We start from the raw sequence: 20,917 nt of genomic DNA on the forward strand, positions 1-20,917 counted from the left end.
ACCACCAATTTACCTCCATCACCTCACCAACATGGCTTTCACCCTGCACACTCAACAATAACAGTTCTTCTCAACCTAACCACCCAAATTGCAAACGGTTTAATTGAGAAAAAGCCCCCATCTCGCACTATCGTCACCTCCCTTGACCTTACAAAGGCTTTCGACACCATTAAGCACCTCTTGCTCATCAACATCATCCAGGGTTCCACACTACCATCAGGCCTTGTTTGCTGGCTTACAAATTGCCTAAGGGGCCGCCAATCACGCACTCTCTTTCGTTATATTCAATCCTCCTCACGAAAGATTCATGCAGGAGTACCCCAATGTTCCATAATATCCCCAGTGCTGTTCAACGCCTACCTCAACGATCTACCAACTCCCCCAAAAGGAGCATAAGTAGTCAGCTATGCCGATGACATCACAGTTTACACTTCTAATCAATATATACCCAAAATGGAAAACTCCATCAACTCCTATCTAAAACGGCTCAGCACTTTCCTAGCCAATAGATCGTTTCAACTCTCAACATCCAAATCAACAGTCACCCTTTTCACACCTGATCCTCATTAAGCCAACTTACATCCCAATGTAATACTAAACAACCAACGCCTCCCACTAGCAAAAACCCCAAAAATTATAGGTGTAACCTTTGACACCATATTTAGCTTCGCTCAACAGGGCAGAGACGTCCATGCAAAAGTTAACAAACGAAATAACATCTTATGAGCTTTATCCAGCCCATCTTGTGGTCAACAAAAGGAGACTTTACTCCGAACCTACAAAGCCATTGGACGTTCCATCATCAATTATGCCAGTCCCATTTGGTGCTTAAATATCTCCTCTACAAGTTACCAAAAGCTCCAAACCTCCCAAAACCAAGCACTTCACCTAGCTACAGGATGCCACCTCATGGCGCCCATTGACCATCTCCACCAAAAAACCAAAGTTCTTCCGATTTAAAAACACAGCAAGCTTCTTACCAATCATAATCTGGCTTCATGCCACTCGACAACGCATCCTTGCACAAAGCTACTCAAAGCCCCTGCACCTGCTAGGAAATTGAAATCCACCTTGCTTTCTTTCAGCTCTGCCAACGTGCAATCTACTTTAAATGCTCTTCCACCAAGTATCACCACCAAATCAACTTTGAACCACTTTCACACCGCTGCCACCATGCACTGCCTGAACGCCTACAAGCCAAATGTCGTGCTAGGGGGTTGGCCCCCACCCATAGCAGACGACGAAAAATCCCTGACCCGGGCAAACTCGCACAAAACTGGTTCCACTCCGTGCAGGTTACTGCTTCATGCTAGCCGATTAACAAAATCTAATCGACCCAAAGGTCCCAAACTGCTGCCCTTTGTGCCAAGCAACACCAGAAGACGTCTCACATTTTCTCAGTTGCCCAAAACGCGGACCAAAAATTAAATCGATTGATCTCTGGCTAAACCCTTCCAAAGTGGCGACACAATGCCACCTATAACACAGAATGTGTGAGGAAAACAACAACAACAATGCCACACGTATCCGAGCATTTATAGCTCGGGGGGAGCAGTTATATCATGGGATAGCTTTTGGCTTTCATCAAACGCATGTGTGTTTATTAAGATATATATTAAAACATTGTCACGATTGAGAATCAAAGGGGTGCCAACAACAAGGCTGCTGTAAAGGTGAGGACCACGGATCCCATGGATCCCAACTGACCCTCCCTGTCAATCGCCCTCCCGTCTCCCGCCCTTTTCAACGTGTCCCTGCCTCGAACTGAAATCCTTTCAGGCACCAATCACAGGGAGCTTTGTTTATTACTCCCTAATGTATCCGTGTCTGCCTGCACGCGGTGTCCAGCACGTCAGGTGAGTACCGTCGGTTGTGAGTATCGTCGGTGGTGAGTATCGTCGGTGGTGATAATCGTTGGTGGTGATGATCATAATAATATTGACATGTGTAGAGGATGTTCGGGACATCTCCACACACAACCACGGGTTAAAGGTCAGGGGTCACGTGGGCACTGCCGTGCACGACAGCAATCTGATGTCTGAGTGGAGGACACTGATCGGATTGGTGCGAGGAAGGATTGCAAAAGAGCGAGAAATCCAGAGGTGATTGGCGGGAAAGGGGGGAGACGGAGTTGGCTTTTGGGATGACGAGTGAAGTGGGGTGTGAGTTGGTGTCCAAATAAGAACCCTTCTTCGACCAGCTCGAGTCTCCTCTTCACATTGATTTCGCGGCTTCTGATCAAGGATCTCAAAGCGATGCACAGGACACAGCAGCAGCAGACACTCAGCATAAAAATAATTGTTTCAACACATTTTAAGAATCCCATTTACGAACTGAATTAACAGTTTAACAAGCGGAAGCATGTGTAAATACGTTTTAACATGCATTTTTTTTAAATGACTCAGAGCGATTCCTCTGATGTCTCGTGGAAGAGCGTTCCATAGCCTGGGGGCTACGCAGAGAAACATCTCGGTCACGCACAGAGCGAAGACGCCTCGACCTGGGAATGCAGAAAGATCAGCACCCCCCACATCTTATTGACCTTGAGGGGGACGTATGGGTGCGGCTTGTCAATGATGTAGGCTGGGGCATCAAGATGGTCCACCGCTTTGTTGAGTTAACAAGAGGATTTTAAACTGGATTCTACGTGAGTCTGGAAGGCAATACAGGTGTTGAGTAGTTGTTGAGTAGTAGACGGAGGTACTCGGAGACGGAGGTGAGTTAGGGGCTTCCGCCAGGGTTTATTAACACATATCACTATCCCTGGTTCCCTCTTTACCCCTTCTACTATCCCCGTTCCTCCAGTGACCCCGCTTACGTCACGGGGTCTCCCTTAAATACCCTAGGAGGGGTGACGTCACGTGCACTGCCCAGCACGTGCGACCCTACGTCCCGTGATGTCACCGCACCGGACAGCGCACACGACGCCACCACTCTCCTCTACTCCTCTACACAGGGAGAGCCAACATGGGCGTAATACGATGTGAAGGTGTTCTGGTTGCAAACAACAACCGCCATTCGCCAATAATTGGCGGTGCCAGGCTAAGTGCACGCCGGCACGCCGGCAGGAGGTCACGGGGCAGACCCAGCAGGTGCCACGTATCGACTGAGATGACTGAGATGAGTGGCCGGTGCACCACCTGTGCCCCCGACTGTGCAAACTCGCTGTGTTTCGGCCGCCCGGCGCTCCGCTCGTTGTTGTGAGCGTCGCTCCTCTGGCCCTCCGCTGTTGCTGAAAAGCGACTGCCTCCAACTGCCCGCCCCTTCAGCAGGTTTCAACCTCTACGCGTGTCACGGGATAGGGAGGGCTGGGAGGGAACATCCGGGAGTGGCCTTTCTGCCAAACCCCTGTTGGCCTAAGAACCGTTCGAGACAATGTTCCTCACTCAACCAGGTGGGATATAAGTCATCATCAGCAGCCACGATCAAACCAATGCTGGATGAAGGCCTCCCCAACACAGTAAATGTGGAACGTTGGGTCACCAACGTTGGGTCGCCAACGTTGGGCCGACCGATTCAACTACGGTTTGGTTCTTTCGGTAAAGTCATGTAGGTATAAAGTAAATTAAATCACGACGTTTCGATTGCAACACAATCAATCATCATCAGGTGGGAAAACCACTGCAAGAACATTGTTTGCTGAAGTGGGAGAGAGAGTTGCTCCTCCCCCTTTCTTACCTATGTAGGAGTGATTGTCACTCACCATTCAACACACCCTGCAGTTCCACTTACCTCGCCAGGGCAAATGCTATGGGCCAGAGAGGGGCCAACGGCGGATCCCGGTACACGGATCCTAGGACACATTCCTTAGGTCCCCGGGTGGGGGGGGACCGGGGGGATGATGTCATCTTCCAGGATGACCCAGAATGTTCCAGAAGGAAGGCGTGGCCAGGGCGGAGCCGGCCACGAACGGGTATATAAGCCAGAGCTCTCAGAGCTCAGTTATCTACACGCCGAAGACAGAAAACCTGGCTGGAGAATAGGACCCTGGACCCCACGCTCTGCAGCCCTTCTAAGGGCTGGAGCTCAGAGAGGCCAGTGGTCAGGACCCACGGACCAGGAGGTCAGGGTCAGTTAGCCTCCCCTAGATCCCAGCCGGAGGACGAAAGGGAACGGGTCATCAGAATTAGGTCCCATATAGTTCGGAGGCCATATCGCCGAGGTATCGGATGAAGGGACCCTTCATGCTAGGGACCCTGTAGTGAAAGACGATAAACAACGTGTGCCTCATAAAGAAGTGTATTCGTCATAATTGCAACACTACACCTATATAGCCTCTTACCATGGCAACTCTCTCTCCCACTTCAGCAAAAAATGTTCTTGCAGTGGTGTTCCCACCTGATGATGATTGATTGTGTTGCAATCGAAACGTCGTGATTTAATTTATTTTATACCTACGTGACTTTACTAAAAGAACCAAAGAGTATGGATTCCTGCAGTCACGAAAACTTCAAATCAAGATTCCAACTACGGTTATTCATCTGAAGGCGGTATATAGAAATTGTCTTCTGAAAACAGACGCTGGTCTTCTGAAATCGGAAGTTGGTCTGAAAACAGAAATTCATCTTCTGAAAACGGAGATAGATCTTTTGAAAACGTAAATTTATCTTCTGAAAACGGACGCTTGGCTTCCGGAAAACGGAAGTTGGCCTTCTGAAAACAGGAAGACAATCTTCTGGAAACAGGAAGAACATCTTCTGGAAACAAGAAGAACATCTTCTGGAAATAGGAAGAACATCTTCTGGAAATAGGAAGAACATCTTCTGGAAAAGGAAGAACATCTTCTGGAAATAGGAAGAACATCTTCTGAAAACAGGAAGATCATCTTCTGAAAAAGGAAGAACATCTTCTGAAAACAGGAAGATCATCTTCTGAAAAAGGAAGAACATCTTCTGGAAATAGGAAGAACATCTTCTGAAATCTGGAAGAACATCTTCTGGAAATAGGAAGAACATCTTCTGGAAATAGGAAGAACATCTTCTGGAAACGGAAGATCATCTTCTGGAAATAGGAAGAACATCTTCTGAAAAAGGAAGAACATCTTCTGGAAATAGGAAGAACATCTTCTGGAAACAGGAAGAACATCTTCTGGAAATAGGAAGAACATCTTCTGGAAAAGGAAGAACATCTTCTGGAAATAGGAAGAACATCTTCTGAAAAAGGAAGAACATCTTCTGGAAACGGAAGATCATCTTCTGGAAATAGGAAGAACATCTTCTGGAAAAGGAAGAACATCTTCTGGAAATAGGAAGAACATCTTCTGGAAATAGGAAGAACATCTTCTGGAAACGGAAGATCATCTTCTGGAAAAGGAAGAACATCTTCTGGAAAAGGAAGAACATCTTCTGGAAACGGAAGAACGTCTTCTGAAAAAGGAAGAACATCTTCTGGAAATAGGAAGAACATCTTCTGGAAAAGGAAGAACATCTTCTGGAAAAGGAAGATCATCTTCTGGAAAAGGAAGATCATCTTCTGGAAAAGGAAGATCATCTTCTGGAAAAGGAAGAACATCTTCTGAAAAAGGAAGAACATCTTCTGAAAAAGGAAGAACATCTTCTGGAAAAGGAAGAACATCTTCTGGAAAAGGAAGATCATCTTCTGGAAATAGGAAGAACATCTTCTGGAAAAGGAAGATCATCTTCTGGAAAAGGAAGAACATCTTCTGAAAAAGGAAGATCATCTTCTGGAAAAGGAAGATCATCTTCTGGAAATAGGAAGAACATCTTCTGGAAATAGGAAGAACATCTTCTGGAAACGGAAGATCATCTTCTGGAAAAGGAAGAACATCTTCTGGAAAAGGAAGAACATCTTCTGGAAACGGAAGAACGTCTTCTGAAAAAGGAAGAACATCTTCTGGAAATAGGAAGAACATCTTCTGGAAAAGGAAGAACATCTTCTGGAAAAGGAAGATCATCTTCTGGAAAAGGAAGATCATCTTCTGGAAAAGGAAGATCATCTTCTGGAAAAGGAAGAACATCTTCTGAAAAAGGAAGAACATCTTCTGAAAAAGGAAGAACATCTTCTGAAAAAGGAAGAACATCTTCTGGAAAAGGAAGATCATCTTCTGGAAATAGGAAGAACATCTTCTGGAAACAGGAAGAACATCTTCTGGAAAAGGAAGAACATCTTCTGGAAAAGGAAGATCATCTTCTGGAAAAGGAAGATCATCTTCTGGAAAAGGAAGAACATCTTCTGAAAAAGGAAGAACATCTTCTGAAAAAGGAAGAACATCTTCTGGAAACAGGAAGAACATCTTCTGAAAAAGGAAGAACATCTTCTGGAAACAGGAAGAACATCTTCTGGAAAAGGAAGAACATCTTCTGGAAAAGGAAGATCATCTTCTGGAAAAGGAAGATCATCTTCTGGAAAAGGAAGAACATCTTCTGAAAAAGGAAGAACATCTTCTGAAAAAGGAAGAACATCTTCTGGAAACAGGAAGAACATCTTCTGAAAAAGGAAGAACATCTTCTGGAAACAGGAAGAACATCTTCTGGAAACGGAAGATCATCTTCTGGAAATAGGAAGAACATCTTCTGGAAACAGGAAGAACATCTTCTGAAAAAGGAAGAACATCTTCTGGAAACAGGAAGAACATCTTCTGGAAATAGGAAGAACATCTTCTGGAAATAGGAAGAACATCTTCTGGAAACGGAAGATCATCTTCTGGAAATAGGAAGAACATCTTCTGAAAAAGGAAGAACATCTTCTGGAAAAGGAAGAACATCTTCTGGAAACGGAAGATCATCTTCTGGAAATAGGAAGAACATCTTCTGAAAAAGGAAGAACATCTTCTGGAAAAGGAAGAACATCTTCTGGAAACGGAAGATCATCTTCTGGAAATAGGAAGAACATCTTCTGGAAACAGGAAGAACATCTTCTGAAAAAGGAAGAACATCTTCTGGAAACAGGAAGAACATCTTCTGAAAAAGGAAGATCATCTTCTGAAAAAGGAAGATCATCTTCTGGAAATAGGAAGAACATCTTCTGGAAACAGGAAGAACATCTTCTGGAAACAGGAAGAACATCTTCTGGAAAAGGAAGAACATCTTCTGGAAACAGGAAGAACATCTTCTGGAAACAGGAAGAACATCTTCTGAAAAAGGAAGAACATCTTCTGGAAAAGGAAGAACATCTTCTGGAAACAGGAAGAACATCTTCTGGAAACAGGAAGAACATCTTCTGAAAAAGGAAGAACATCTTCTGGAAAAGGAAGAACATCTTCTGGAAATAGGTTGAACATCTTCTGAAAAAGGAAGATCATCTTCTGGAAAAGGAAGATCATCTTCTGGAAATAGGAAGAACATCTTCTGAAAAAGGAAGATCATCTTCTGGAAAAGGAAGATCATCTTCTGGAAATAGGAAGAACATCTTCTGGAAAAGGAAGAACATCTTCTGGAAATAGGAAGAACATCTTCTGGAAAAGGAAGAACATCTTCTGGAAAAGGAAGATCATCTTCTGGAAATAGGAAGATCATCTTCTGGAAAAGGAAAAACATCTTCTGGAAAAGGAAGATCATCTTCTGGAAAAGGAAGATCATCTTCTGGAAAAGGAAGAACATCTTCTGGAAAAGGAAGATCATCTTCTGGAAAAGGAAGAACATCTTCTGGAAAAGGAAGAACATCTTCTGGAAAAGGAAGATCATCTTCTGGAAAAGGAAGAACATCTTCTGGAAACGGAAGAACATCTTCTGGAAACAGGAAGAACATCTTCTGAAAAAGGAACATCATCTTCTGGAAAAGGAAGAACATCTTCTGGAAACAGGAAGAACATCTTCTGAAAAAGGAAGAACATCTTCTGGAAAAGGAAGAACATCTTCTGGAAATAGGAAGAACATCTTCTGGAAACGGAAGATCATCTTCTGGAAAAGGAAGAACATCTTCTGGAAAAGGAAGAACATCTTCTGGAAATAGGAAGAACATCTTCTGGAAAAGGAAGATCATCTTCTGGAAATAGGAAGAACATCTTCTGGAAAAGGAAGAACATCTTCTGGAAATAGGAAGAACATCTTCTGGAAAAGGAAGATCATCTTCTGGAAATAGGAAGAACATCTTCTGGAAAAGGAAGAACATCTTCTGGAAATAGGAAGAACATCTTCTGGAAAAGGAAGAACATCTTCAGGAAACGGAAGATCATCTTCTGGAAAAGGAAGAACATCTTCTGGAAAATGAAGAACATCTTCTGGAAATAGGAAGAACATCTTCTGGAAACGGAAGATCATCTTCTGGAAATAGGAAGAACATCTTCTGGAAACAGGAAGAACATCTTCTGGAAACGGAAGATCATCTTCTGGAAAAGGAAGAACATCTTCTGGAAATAGGAAGAACATCTTCTGGAAAAGGAAGAACATCTTCTGGAAAAGGAAGATCATCTTCTGGAAAAGGAAGAACATCTTCTGGAAACGGAAGAACATCTTCTGGAAACAGGAAGAACATCTTCTGAAAAAGGAAGAACATCTTCTGGAAAAGGAAGAACATCTTCTGGAAATAGGAAGAACATCTTCTGGAAACAGGAAGAACATCTTCTGGAAACAGGAAGAACATCTTCTGAAAAAGGAACATCATCTTCTGGAAAAGGAAGAACATCTTCTGGAAACAGGAAGAACATCTTCTGGAAACAGGAAGAACATCTTCTGAAAAAGGAACATCATCTTCTGGAAAAGGAAGAACATCTTCTGGAAACAGGAAGAACATCTTCTGAAAAAGGAAGAACATCTTCTGGAAAAGGAAGAACATCTTCTGGAAATAGGAAGAACATCTTCTGGAAACGGAAGATCATCTTCTGGAAAAGGAAGAACATCTTCTGGAAAAGGAAGAACATCTTCTGGAAATAGGAAGAACATCTTCTGGAAAAGGAAGAACATCTTCTGGAAATAGGAAGAACATCTTCTGGAAAAGGAAGAACATCTTCTGGAAATAGGAAGAACATCTTCTGGAAACGGAAGATCATCTTCTGGAAAAGGAAGAACATCTTCTGGAAATAGGAAGAACATCTTCTGGAAAAGGAAGATCATCTTCTGGAAAAGGAAGAACATCTTCTGGATACCGGAAGGGCATCTTCTGAAAACAGAAGATCTCCTTCTGGATTCGGCAGCGAAACATCTTTCAGCTCGAAGTGAAACCCGCCAATGAAAACGAGGGCGCCCCGTCACGTGACGGCGCTCGGAGCCAATCGGGGATCGCGGCGATTCTGGGGCGACAGTTGGCGGTGATCCGGCGGGAAAAGTGGCGCAAACGGCCGGAGCGGAGTCGCTTGAGGGCTTCGTCATCGTCGTCGTCGTCGCCGGTGGCGGCGGCTTCCTTGCGAGACGCCACTCGCTACATTCTTAACAAGACGACGGTAGTAACGGCTTTCGTCTTTCACATTCACCTGCAAAACCACCCCATCGTGCTTTCTTTGAACCGCGCGAGATGGATATCGAGGTCGTGCTGTATCACGCTACAACCATACTGTACCACAACTATTATACTGTATCACACTACAACCATACTGTACCACAACTATTATACTGTATCACACTACAACCACACTGTATCGCACAACTATTATACTGTATCACACTACAACCACACTGTACCACAACTATTATACTGTATCACACTACAACCGCACTGTACCACAACTATTATACTGTATCACACTACAACCACACTGTATCGCACAACTATTATACTGTATCACACTACAACCATATATGTACCACAACTATTATACTGTATCACACTACAACCACACTGTACCACAACTATTATACTGTATCACACTACAACCATACTGTACCACAACTATTATACTGTATCGCACTACAACCACACTGTACCACAACTATTATACTGTATCACACTACAACCACACTGTACCACAACTATTATACTGTATCACACTACAACCACACTGTACCACAACTATTATACTGTATCACACTACAACCACACTGTACCACAACTATTATACTGTATCACACTACAACCACACTGTATCGCACAACTATTATACTGTATCACACTACAACCATACTGTACCACAACTATTATACTGTATCACACTACAACCACACTGTACCACAACTATTATACTGTATCACACTACAACCATACTGTACCACAACTATTATACTGTATCACACTACAACCACACTACCACAACTATTATACTGTATCACACTACAACCACACTGTACCACAACTAATATACTGTATCACACTACAACCACACTGTACCACAACTATTATACTGTATCACACTACAACCACACTATCGCACAACTATTATACTGTATCACAACGACTATACTGTATCACGCTACGTTCATACTGTACAACAACGATATTACTGTACCACACTGTACGATCATACTGTATCACAACGATTATACTGTCACATTACGTTTATAACGTATCAAACTATACGCTTATACTGTTGCGCATTGTACGCTTATATTGTATTACACTACGCTTATACTGTATCACTCTATGCTTATGCTGTATCGCTCACTGGGGAGACAAAGGCGACCGTGCGGGCGTGGGGGGTGGGTGGCCACCCACCCCCCTCGTGTGTAATAGGTGCTACTCGCTAACAGCACTTACCCCAACAGTCTGTTAAGGTTATTGGGGATCTTTGTCTTTGATGGTGTTTCTGGGTATTACACTGTACGCGTATACTGTATTGCTTCCTGGGGAGACAAAGGTGCCCGGGCGTGGTGCCGGTCACCCACCCCCTCATGTGCCACAGTGGCCGGCCTTCATAGGTGCTACTCGCGAACAGCACTTGCCCCAACAGTCTGTTGAAACTATTTCTGTGGGATCTTTGTCTTTGGTGTAGTTTCTGGCGGTTCCTGCCAAGCCCACCAGCTGCAGGATGATGGCTTCAGACGAGGGCAGTGCGCGACTGTGCTGCCGTCCCCGGACCAGGTCGGGCTCCGCCGTCTCGCCAGCCCCGCTCGCCCCGCTCGCCGCTCCCCACGCGGCCACGATGTCGACGGCGCGGCTCCGTGACGAGGCCGGCGAGCCGACGGGTAGAAGGCATCGCCGGCCCGACGCTGCTCTGTCACGCAAACGCCACGACAACGATGATTTCCACGCCGCCTCCGTCTCACGACGGCCGCCTGACGTCGCCATCGTCATCGGCAACGCTCGCAAGAGACGAGCGCTTGCCGGCGATGACGAGTCTGCTGACGGCTCTGGTTGGCCGCCGTCTCCGGCCGCGGCGAGAGGCGCCGCCTGCGGTGTTGACGATGACGACTCCGACGGCGAGTGTTCTCTGCTCTCTCACTTGTTGGCCAAAGGTGGCAAAACCGGCGTGGGCAAATTAAACGGCAAAAGACGCAAGGACGGTGCCATCGAAGACGTCCTTTGCTTCCTCCCTGTCGCTAAAAGCGATGCTCGCAGAGACAGAGACGGTGCGAGCGGCGGCGTTGTAAGAGAGTGCGCCCGGCGTTCCCGCCAATCAGCAGAGCGGCACAGCCCCGACACTGCAGGGACAGTCGCTTCTGGCACAGGCGGTGGTGGTGGTGCCGTTGCCGCCGCCGCTCCTGCCGCTATCCCCGCTGGGCACATCGGCGCTCGGAAATTGGACGGTGTTGATGCGCGACGTATTCGCCACAGTCGCAAGGGACGGCTAGCAAACGGCCGGCGGAGTGCCGACGACATCTGTAAGAACAGCAGCGGCGGCAGCAGCACCAACAGCATCGCCAAAATCGACAGCAGCAGTAACAGTAACAGCACCAACATCGACAGCAGCAGGAACAGCACCAACATCGACAGCAGCAGGAACAGCACCAACATCGACAGCAGCAGGAACCGCACCAACATGGACAGCAGCAGGAACAGCACCAACATGGACAGCAGCAGGAATAGCACCAATATCGACAGCAGCAGCACCAACATCGACAGCAGCAGCACCAACATCGACAGCAGCCGCACCAACATCGACAGCAGCCGCACCAACATCGACAGCAGCAGCACCAACATCGACAGCAGCCGCACCAACATCGACAGCAGTGATGATCGCGGCTCTATCGCCGACGTGCCACCGCCGCTGTGGTCCGGTGAGTGGCCGAGCGCGGCCCGTGTGGGTGCCGTCGCCGCGGAGGCAGAAGGGGACGGCGATCCCGTCCCGGGTGGCTCTCTCGGCATTTGCCATGGCGTGAGCGGCGACGGCGACGATGGCGGAGCCGACGACGACGATGGTGTCGGCGGTGTTGGGTTGATGGACGCCGCGTTTGTGGAGACCTCCGGGCGCATTTCCGACTCCAGCCCCTCCGCCGTCCCGGAAACGCCGGAGCCGGCGCGCAAGCGGCGGCGCGGTGGACTCCTCCTGCACCGCCGCCGGCGCTGTCGCCGCGTGAGTGTCACGCGTAGCCCCAACTTCGTGCCAGTCACGCCGAGGTGCGTCTGTGTGTACGTGTTTCTGTACGTCTGTGTGTGGGTGTGTGTACGTCTGGATGTATGTCTCTGTATGTAGTACTTGTAAGCAGCAGTACTTGTCGGCCGAGCGCGAGAAACGTCTTGCCGCACTCGTCACACATGCACGGCCTATCGCCCGTGTGCTAGAGTTTTTGGAGATGGGCACCGCCCTCAATGTGACATCAGAGCAAGAGATCACTGTTGGTCACAGCATTGGAGGTGGCATGCTCATTGATGGCCTTTAGCTTCTCGCTGCACTCGGGCAGCAGCTTAAGGTTTTCCAGGTCGTTGAGCGAACGCTGGAGGGCTGCTCCGTGCTTTCCGATCAGGTCGTTGCATGTGCTCATATCCTCGAGCTTAGAGGACAGCGAGCGGAGCGTGGTCTGCAGTTCCCTCGTTGTCGGCCTGTGCGCCTGATTTCTCATCGCCCCAGTCATATACTTGCAGCACGCTTGTAGAGCCAGCCCTCCTTCACCACCGTCACCTGCCGTGGCTCTCTCGGTCTGCTCAAGCACTCCGCCACAGACTCTCCGTGCACTTCACACGAGCATGAGCGACGCGTCACTCCTCACCACCACGACCACGGCGGTCCGCAGGGCCCTGGGTGCTGCTCCCTGTGACTTCGGGAGACAAAGGCGGCCGGGCCAGGTGCTACCCACACACCTCCTCCTGTGCCATGCCGGCCCCCATTTATACTGCTCGGAAACAGCACTTGCCCCAAAATCACGTTAAGGCTAAATGGGGGTCTTCGTCTGAGTGTGGTTGTGTGTCAGTCGACCCGTGGCACCTTGATCGTGTGCATAGCCTGGCACAAGCGTCGTGGTGACGTCATCGCCACTCAGCGGCAAATTGCGGTTGTTGTCACCATTTGTGTGTTTGTGTGTGGGTGTTTGTGAGTGAGTTGAATATCTGTGCTTTTTTTTAACGTCCCGGGAGGCCTGCCTACGACTCGCCCTGGGTGTCACCAGGCCGTCTCGTGTGGGCAGCTCACAAACCTACGTTGAACTTCTTTCGCACTGTACACAGCCGACTGCGATAATCAGAGGTGCGGGGAAAGGACAACAAACTAAACACACACAAAAACTGTTCTAAAGAAAATAGTTTTCAATCTGCCCCAGTGGCTTCCTCATATTCATTCATAAACCGTAAAGGATAATAAATACACAATATGAAAAGCTTGAAGTCTAGGACTTTAGACGAGGCAATGGCGAACTAGGCCTTGTAAAAAAAAATTACTCTAAACAAAGATAAACCCTAGATTTGAATAAATATCCTTGTATTTGTATTATAATAAATATAGACACGTACATTTTTATTCGAAAGTGCATAAATGTACCCAATTTAACAGAAACTAAAAACAATACAAAAAGCTGAGGGCTGTAGTCAAGGTGCTGATGGACTAGGCCTTTATCACATTTAAACTCGATAAACACAGTGAATACATCTTAAATTAGAATAAATCTACGTGTATTTGTATCTTGTTGCATTATGAACCTGGTGACCCGAGTACGATGTATTGTGCATAAATTTACACAAATTAACAAACTCTTTAAAATAATATACAAAAAGCCGTGGGCTTGAGGCAAGGCGCTAACGGACTAGGCCTTAATCACATTCAAACTCATTAACATTAAATAAACGTAGTTAATAAACCTTAACATTAGAATAAATAAACATTCATTTGTGTTGTAATGAATACAGACACGTACATTTATATTGACACTCACGAGAGAGATGACGGAAAGTGATGATTACGAACAAATGGAGAAAGAACACACGATTAAACCCGAGTAAAACGATTAAACCCCCTTGCACCCGCCAATCTCAATATAAACACACACAGCTCACTCGCAGACACACAACTCACTCACACGCAGCTCACATGCAGCTCATTCTCACCCATTCTCACGTACAGCTCATACACATGCAGCACAATTCACATGCCGCCGCACACGCTGCCGCCATCTTGGGGGGGGATCCAACAGGTGAGGTGTGAGGTGAGCCGAAAAACAGGGCGTGGGTGAGTGACAACGATTGTGAGTCTCGGTGCCGGCGAGTATCACTGTTGGTCAGTGTCGGTGTGCGTGTTGGTGAGCGTCACTGTTGGTGAGCGTCAGTGTGGGTGAACGTGTTGGTGAGTGTCACTTTTGGTGCGTGTCACTGTTGGTGAGCGTCAGTGTGGGTTAGCATTTTGGTAAGTGTCAATGTTGGTGAGTGTCAGTGTGGGTGAGCGTGTTGGTGAGTGTTACATTGGTGAGTGTCAGTGTTGGTGAGTGTCGGTGAGCGTGTTGGCGAGTGTTGGCGAGCGTGTTGGTCAGTGTTGTCTCCGTGGTTACTACCCACAGCCCCATCCTTGTCAGCAGAAAGAGGCGGCAGCCACTGCCAGAGCTCAGCGCAGAGCCACCGGCGTGCTCACAGGTGAGTATGTCTCAGTGTGTGTGTGTCAGTGACCTGGTCAAGGCCTATTATACCATCAGTAGGCCTGGGCTCTGGGTAGTTCTTCGTGCTTTCAGAATCCCTGACCCTCTGCTCACGATCATTAAGGACCTTCATAATGGTGTGCGGGCCCAGGTAAAACTATGTTGCCGGGAGTCGGAGCCATTCCCTGTACACCTTGGGGTGCGACAGGGATGTCCTCTGGCTCCCACATTATTTAACATCTATTTCGACCACGTAGTTCGTGAAGCCTTTAATAGCTGTACCGGAGGAATTCCCATCTGGTACAGATACAATGGGAGGCTGATCGATGCCCGGGTGCGGTCAAGGGATGGCTCCCTATTGCTCAACCACGTTATGTATGCCGACAATCTGGTAATTGCTGCTCACTCGGTGGAGGAGTTGGAGGCGCTGCTGCTGAACCTGGAGCTTGCCACTAAGTGGTTGGGGCATTACCATCAGCCCCACCAAAACTAAGCACCTGCCTGGGTATTTTGTACCATCGGACACTCCACCCCCAAAACTCCCAATTGATGAAAGGGCAGTTGTGAAGAGAGTGGAGAGTTCCCATACTTGGGCAGTGTGCTCATGACAGGATCCGGTTTAACAGCAGAGGCCTCACTCCGAATCAGTCGAGCGACATTATCTTTTCATCAGTTGCGTAACGCTGTGTGGAAGCTACCTGGCCTGTCGCTCCGCACGAAGCTTCAGGTCTTCTCGTCCACGGTCATACCCTCCCTTCTCTACGCTTGCGCAACGTGAACCCCCCGAATGGAACATCTACGCCGGTTAAAAACATTTAGGATGGCCTGCCTACGATCCATCCTGGGTTTAACCAGACTGGATGGTGTGAGGAGCTCACAAATCCTTCAAAGGTCTGGACAAAGTCCCATCAGTGAGCTCCGGCAGGCAAGGCTGCGTTGGCTGGGCCATGTAGCCCGCATGCCCATCCACCGCATGCCTAAACAGCTTTTTTTTGCCGGATCGAGGGGGCGAAACGGGCACGGCACGGGCTAGAGAGGAGATGGAGTGATGTGGTACAGGAGGATGTGGAGCTGAGTGGACTTGCCAAATGACTGGTACCAGCGGTGTCAAGATCGGCTTCTGTGGAGGAGGCTCGTGAAGGACGCTGCTGAGAAGTTGGAGGCAGTTGCCCTCCAACAACAACGGAGGGCGGAGGAGCGTCGCTCACTACGACGAGTGGAGCACCGGGTGGATAAAGCACAGCAAGTTGGCACAGTAGGGGGCATAGGTGGTGCATCAGCCAGTCATCTCAGTAGACCCGTGGCACCTGGGTCTGCCCCGTGACCTCCTGCCAGCGGGCGTTCAACACTTCACGTGGCCTCAAGGTGCACATAGCCTGGCACAAGCGTCCATACTTCTGTCCATCCGCGTATACCCAACAAAGATGAGGGGTAGTGTAGCGGTCAGTGCTACTCCCTGCTACGAACCCGGCGGCCCGAGTTCGATTCCCGCTGTCGGCCATCACCAGTGGCGATTATTATAGCTGTTGGTGAGCGTCTGTGTGGCGGAGCGTGTTGGTGGTGAGTGTCACTATTGGTGAGCGTCAGTGGTGGTGCGTGTGCATGTTTGCGAGTGTTATAATTACCACTGGTGATGGGAGCCCCAGAACTTGTTATCTGAACTAGTTCTGGGGCTCCCCTAGGTAGACTCTGCTTCAAATGAGTTCCTGTGTGGCATTGTTGTTCTGACCGCCCCCCACCCAACCCATCCCACCCCACTCACCCCACCACACCCACTCCACCTCATCCACCCCACGTCAACCACCCCACCCCACGTCAACCACCCCACACCCACCCCTGCTACGGGTATGCGCGTGGCCACAGGCTCCCATGAGCCACCACAACCCCCCCACGACCCAGGCGAGAAGACGGCTCGGGCTGCGATGTTCTCCCAGTCGCGACGTCTGCCCGAGAGGACTCGCCGGTGAGACCCCCCCCCCCCAACTCATCCACCCGTTCTGCCTAGCACTGGAAGCAGTAGTAATCCTACTGGCATCAGCACTAGCAGCAGCAATGATCCTACTGGCAATCAGCACTGGCAGCAGTAGTGATTCTACTGGCATCAGTACTCGCAGCAGCGGTAGTGATCTTACTGGCATCAATACTTGCAGCAGTAGTAATCTTATTGGCATCAGCACTGGTAATAGCAATGGTAGTAATCTTACTGGCATCAATACTTGCAGCAGTAGCGGTAGTAATCTTACTGGCATCAGCACTGGTAGCAGTAGCGGTAGTAATCTTATTGGCATCAGCACTGGTAGCAGCAGCAGTGATCCTACTGGCAATCAGCACTGGCAGCAGCAGCGGTAGTGATCTTACTAGCATCAATACTTGCAGCAGTAGTAATCTTATTGGCATCAGCACTGGTAGTAGCAGTGGTAGTAATCTTACTGGCATCAATACTTGCAGCAGTAGTAATCTTATTGGCATCAGCACTGATAGTAGCAGTGGTAGTAATCTTACTGGCATCAATACTTGCAGCAGTAGCAGTAGTACTTTACTTGCATCAGCACAGGTAGCAGCAGCAGTGATCCTACTGGCAATCAGCACTGGCAGCAGCAGCGGTAGTTATCTTACTAGCATCAATACTTGCAACAGTAGTAATCTTACTGGCATCAGCAGTGGTAGCAGCAGTGGTAGTAATCTTACTGGCATCAATGCGAACTGCAGCGGTAGTAATCTTACTGGCATCAATACTTGCATCAGCAGTAGTAATCCTACTGGCAGCAGTGCTGGCAGCAGCAGTGGTAGTAATCTTACTGGCATCAATACTTGCATCAGCAGTAGTAATCTTACTGGCAGCAGCGCTGGCAGCAGCAGTGGTAGTAATCTTATTGGCATCAGCATTGGCAGCAGCGGTAAAATAGCTTCAGAGCTCATCGGATTACTCCAGTCTAACTACAGATTCTGACAGAGCCCACCGGAGATGTTGACTCCCTCGCCTGGTATACAGGAGGTCACGGATTCGATCCCGACCCTGATGCCTGCTGCTTTATATTTGGAGTCTGCGTCTCTCCATCTCCCAGTGGTCGCGTGGATTTTTATCCGGGTCCCCTCCGGTTTTCCCTTCACATTTTTTAAAATCAACATCACGCGTTTTTGGCCGCTGTGAATTTCCACGCTATAAGCCACTTGAATGGGCTTTCTCATTTATTGCCAGGTCGCTTCTGAACAAGAGCTACATAGCTCAGTGGGCCTTCTCTGGTGAAATTTAAATAGTTTAAAATAGTTTTAAATCGCAACAGCATTAGCAGTACAAAGCAGCAGAACTAGCTTCAGCAGTAGAAGCGGTGCTAGCAACGGTATGAGCACCACTATCACCAGCAGCACCACTACAACCACCTCCAAATACCATCATCATCACAGCCACCACCATTGCCACTACAATTACTACCACTGACACCACAACCGCCATCAGCACCACCAATACCAACACCCGCCGTTCGCCACTAAGTGTCGGTGACTGTCACCACGGTGCCTGTGCTAGGCCCAGGCGCACTTTGAGGCCACGTGAAGTGTCAAATACCTGCTAGGTTGGCTGAGATGACCAGTAGATGCACACCAGCTGTACCCCCTAGTGTGCCAACTTGCTGTATTTTAGCCACCCGGCGCTCTGCTTGTTGTTGTGAGCATTGACCCTCTGCCCTCCGTTGTTGCTGGAGGGCGACTGCCTCAAACTGCCCAGTAGCAGCGTCCTTCACGAGCCTCCTCCACACCACCACTACCACCACCACTACCACCACCACTACCACCATCACTACCACCATCACTGCCACCACTACCACCACCACAGCCACCACCGCTACCACCACTGCCATCACCACTGTTACCACCACCACTGCACGCCCACGCGTTATGAGGCTCCGTCCCTGGCGGTGCCGTCTCACCTGAGATCTTGCACCGGTGCAGGTGGCGTGAGCCGGGCTTCGCCGCCGGCGTCGTCGTCCTCACCGCCGTCACCGCGGTGCCGCCGGCCCCGCCACTCCTTCAGCGACGCTGCACCAGGTCCCCATGGAGGGTGGAGCCCCGGGTCGAGACGCGCGCGACGTGGGGGGTTGAGGCACGCCACGTGACCAGCGCAGCTGGCAGCAGCGCGGTCACGTGGCTTCTGTATGCATTTTAGTAATTAGTGTCTAAATTGTTTTATACAACCCCATTAATGTATAATATGCCACTTAAAATATCATTTATTTACCTCTGAAACGGATTATTTCCTTTCCCTTTATTTCTTATGGGAAAAATTCGTTTGGTATGCGTCATTTTTGGTATAAGTCCTACCTTCTGGAACGAATTAACGACGTATACCGAGGTACCACTTTACAAACTTTTTATTTTACCAGTTGTAAGGCTCCACTGAGCTGACGACTATGACGACAATGATGACGACAATGATGACGATGATGATGATGACGACTACTACGATAATGATGATGACGTTGATGGCGATGGCCGTGGTTTTGGTGAGAACAATGGGTGACGGTGGGCTCTGCATTGGTCCCGCGCTTGCAGGGGAATGGGTTCGGATCCCACCCAACTTCATAGTGATCAACAGCGACGACGACGATGAGGTCGAGGGGGACGCCGTCTTTGCGCAGCAGCAGGTGCAGATGGACGAGGACGAGGCGCTGGCTCGAGCGCTGCAGGTGAGCGCAGCGGAGGGCAGCGTTGGGGTAGCCGTACGCACACGCATGCATGCACACACACGCACGTATGCACGTACACGTATGCACGCACACGTACGCACGCACACGTACGCACACGCATGTATACACACACATACGTACGCATACACACACGTACGCACGCACACACACGTGTCAGGGTCTGGATCAAACAAACGACCTCCTGCATGTCAGGCGAGGTAGTCAACATCTCCTGGCCACAAACCGTTGCCCGCAGAGTAACGCCACCGAAGCCCGCTGGTCAACGTCGTTCAGAGACGTTTACCACGACGCCACGCTCCCGAAGTCGTAGATATGCTCGCTCGCTCGCCAGGCTCGTCGTACGCAAGAGAGAGGGGGAGTTGTCCGTACTCCCTCGGGCGTCCAGCAAGTAACCGCCGCCGCCTTCCGTAGATCCAGTTTGACGAGGAGGAAGCGGAGAGGCTGGCGGGGCCTGGAGGTCGCGGCGGTGGCGGCGGTGGCGGTGGTGGCGGTGACACGGAAGAGTTTTGGCACCGCCCCCCGACTCGCTCCTCGAATCACCAAGAAGAGGTGAGGGTCACCATGTACAGGAGTCGATCATCGATAATTATCCAGGGACGAAGGGGACACTGAATTTTCAAAAACGCCAGATAATGGCTCAATCATTGTTCTATGGTTCTTCCGTTAAAGTCACATAGATCGCAACACAAGCTTGTGTGTTGCGATCGAAACATCGTGATATTTTTATTATTTTTTATTCACTTTATTTTTATTACTTTATTGTTTTTGATTTTTTTTTTCTACATGACTTTACTGAGAAAACCATATAATATAAATTCCTGCAGGCACGAAAGTTTTAAGTCTAAATTAAATCATTATTTAGAATAGCTTATGTTTCCACATTCTTGCATGGCATGTTTGTAGGTGTTGGTAATCTCGAAGACTCTGCATCATGGGGTGATGTACGTAGCGCGCCTCTGCTCTTGTTTCAACAACCATGTGTTTGGCGATCGCACAGCCTTCAGAGGGGTTTTGCCGGTTACGCCGGATCGGCCCGGGAAGCAGCCGGAATAATCGCGCAGTGCCGGATGATCTGTGATTGACTGTATGTGCGTGTTGAACTTCTTTCGCACCGTGCGTAGCCGGCCGTGCTAATCTAATCGAAGGTGCCAGGAGGAAGGACAACAAACTAAACACAACAACAGGAAGCATTTCTAAAGAAATTAGTTTTCAATTTTGTATAGTGGTTTAGTGGAGTGTATAATAGTGCACTGTCTAGTGTAGTGTAGTGTATAGCAGTGTAGTGTATAGTCGTGTAGTGTATTACGGAGTGTATAGTATTGTAGTGTACGTCCGTTGAACTTATTTTGCACCGTACTTAGACAATCGTGCTAATCTGTGGATCTCTGTGGG

The 20,917-nt window shown here is 48.6% G+C and overlaps 1 protein-coding gene across 1 annotated transcript in view; it reads left to right on the top strand.

Annotated features, from left to right (window-relative positions):
* Positions 1 to 20,917, top strand: part of LOC144951914 (uncharacterized) — a 35,627-nt gene that overhangs the window by 5,143 nt on the left and 9,567 nt on the right. Inside the window, exons 2-8 of the mRNA XM_078882257.1 lie at positions 9,092 to 9,337; positions 10,820 to 12,384; positions 14,748 to 14,820; positions 16,686 to 16,785; positions 18,771 to 18,866; positions 19,371 to 19,504; positions 19,937 to 20,074. Coding sequence (XP_078738383.1) covers positions 9,092 to 9,337; positions 10,820 to 12,384; positions 14,748 to 14,820; positions 16,686 to 16,785; positions 18,771 to 18,866; positions 19,371 to 19,504; positions 19,937 to 20,074 — 2,352 coding nt within the window. The remainder of the gene's footprint in view (positions 1 to 9,091; positions 9,338 to 10,819; positions 12,385 to 14,747; positions 14,821 to 16,685; positions 16,786 to 18,770; positions 18,867 to 19,370; positions 19,505 to 19,936; positions 20,075 to 20,917) is intronic.

Source organism: Lampetra fluviatilis, chromosome 64 (genome assembly GCF_964198595.1).
Source record: "Lampetra fluviatilis chromosome 64, kcLamFluv1.1, whole genome shotgun sequence".
Taxonomy (NCBI): domain Eukaryota; kingdom Metazoa; phylum Chordata; class Hyperoartia; order Petromyzontiformes; family Petromyzontidae; genus Lampetra; species Lampetra fluviatilis.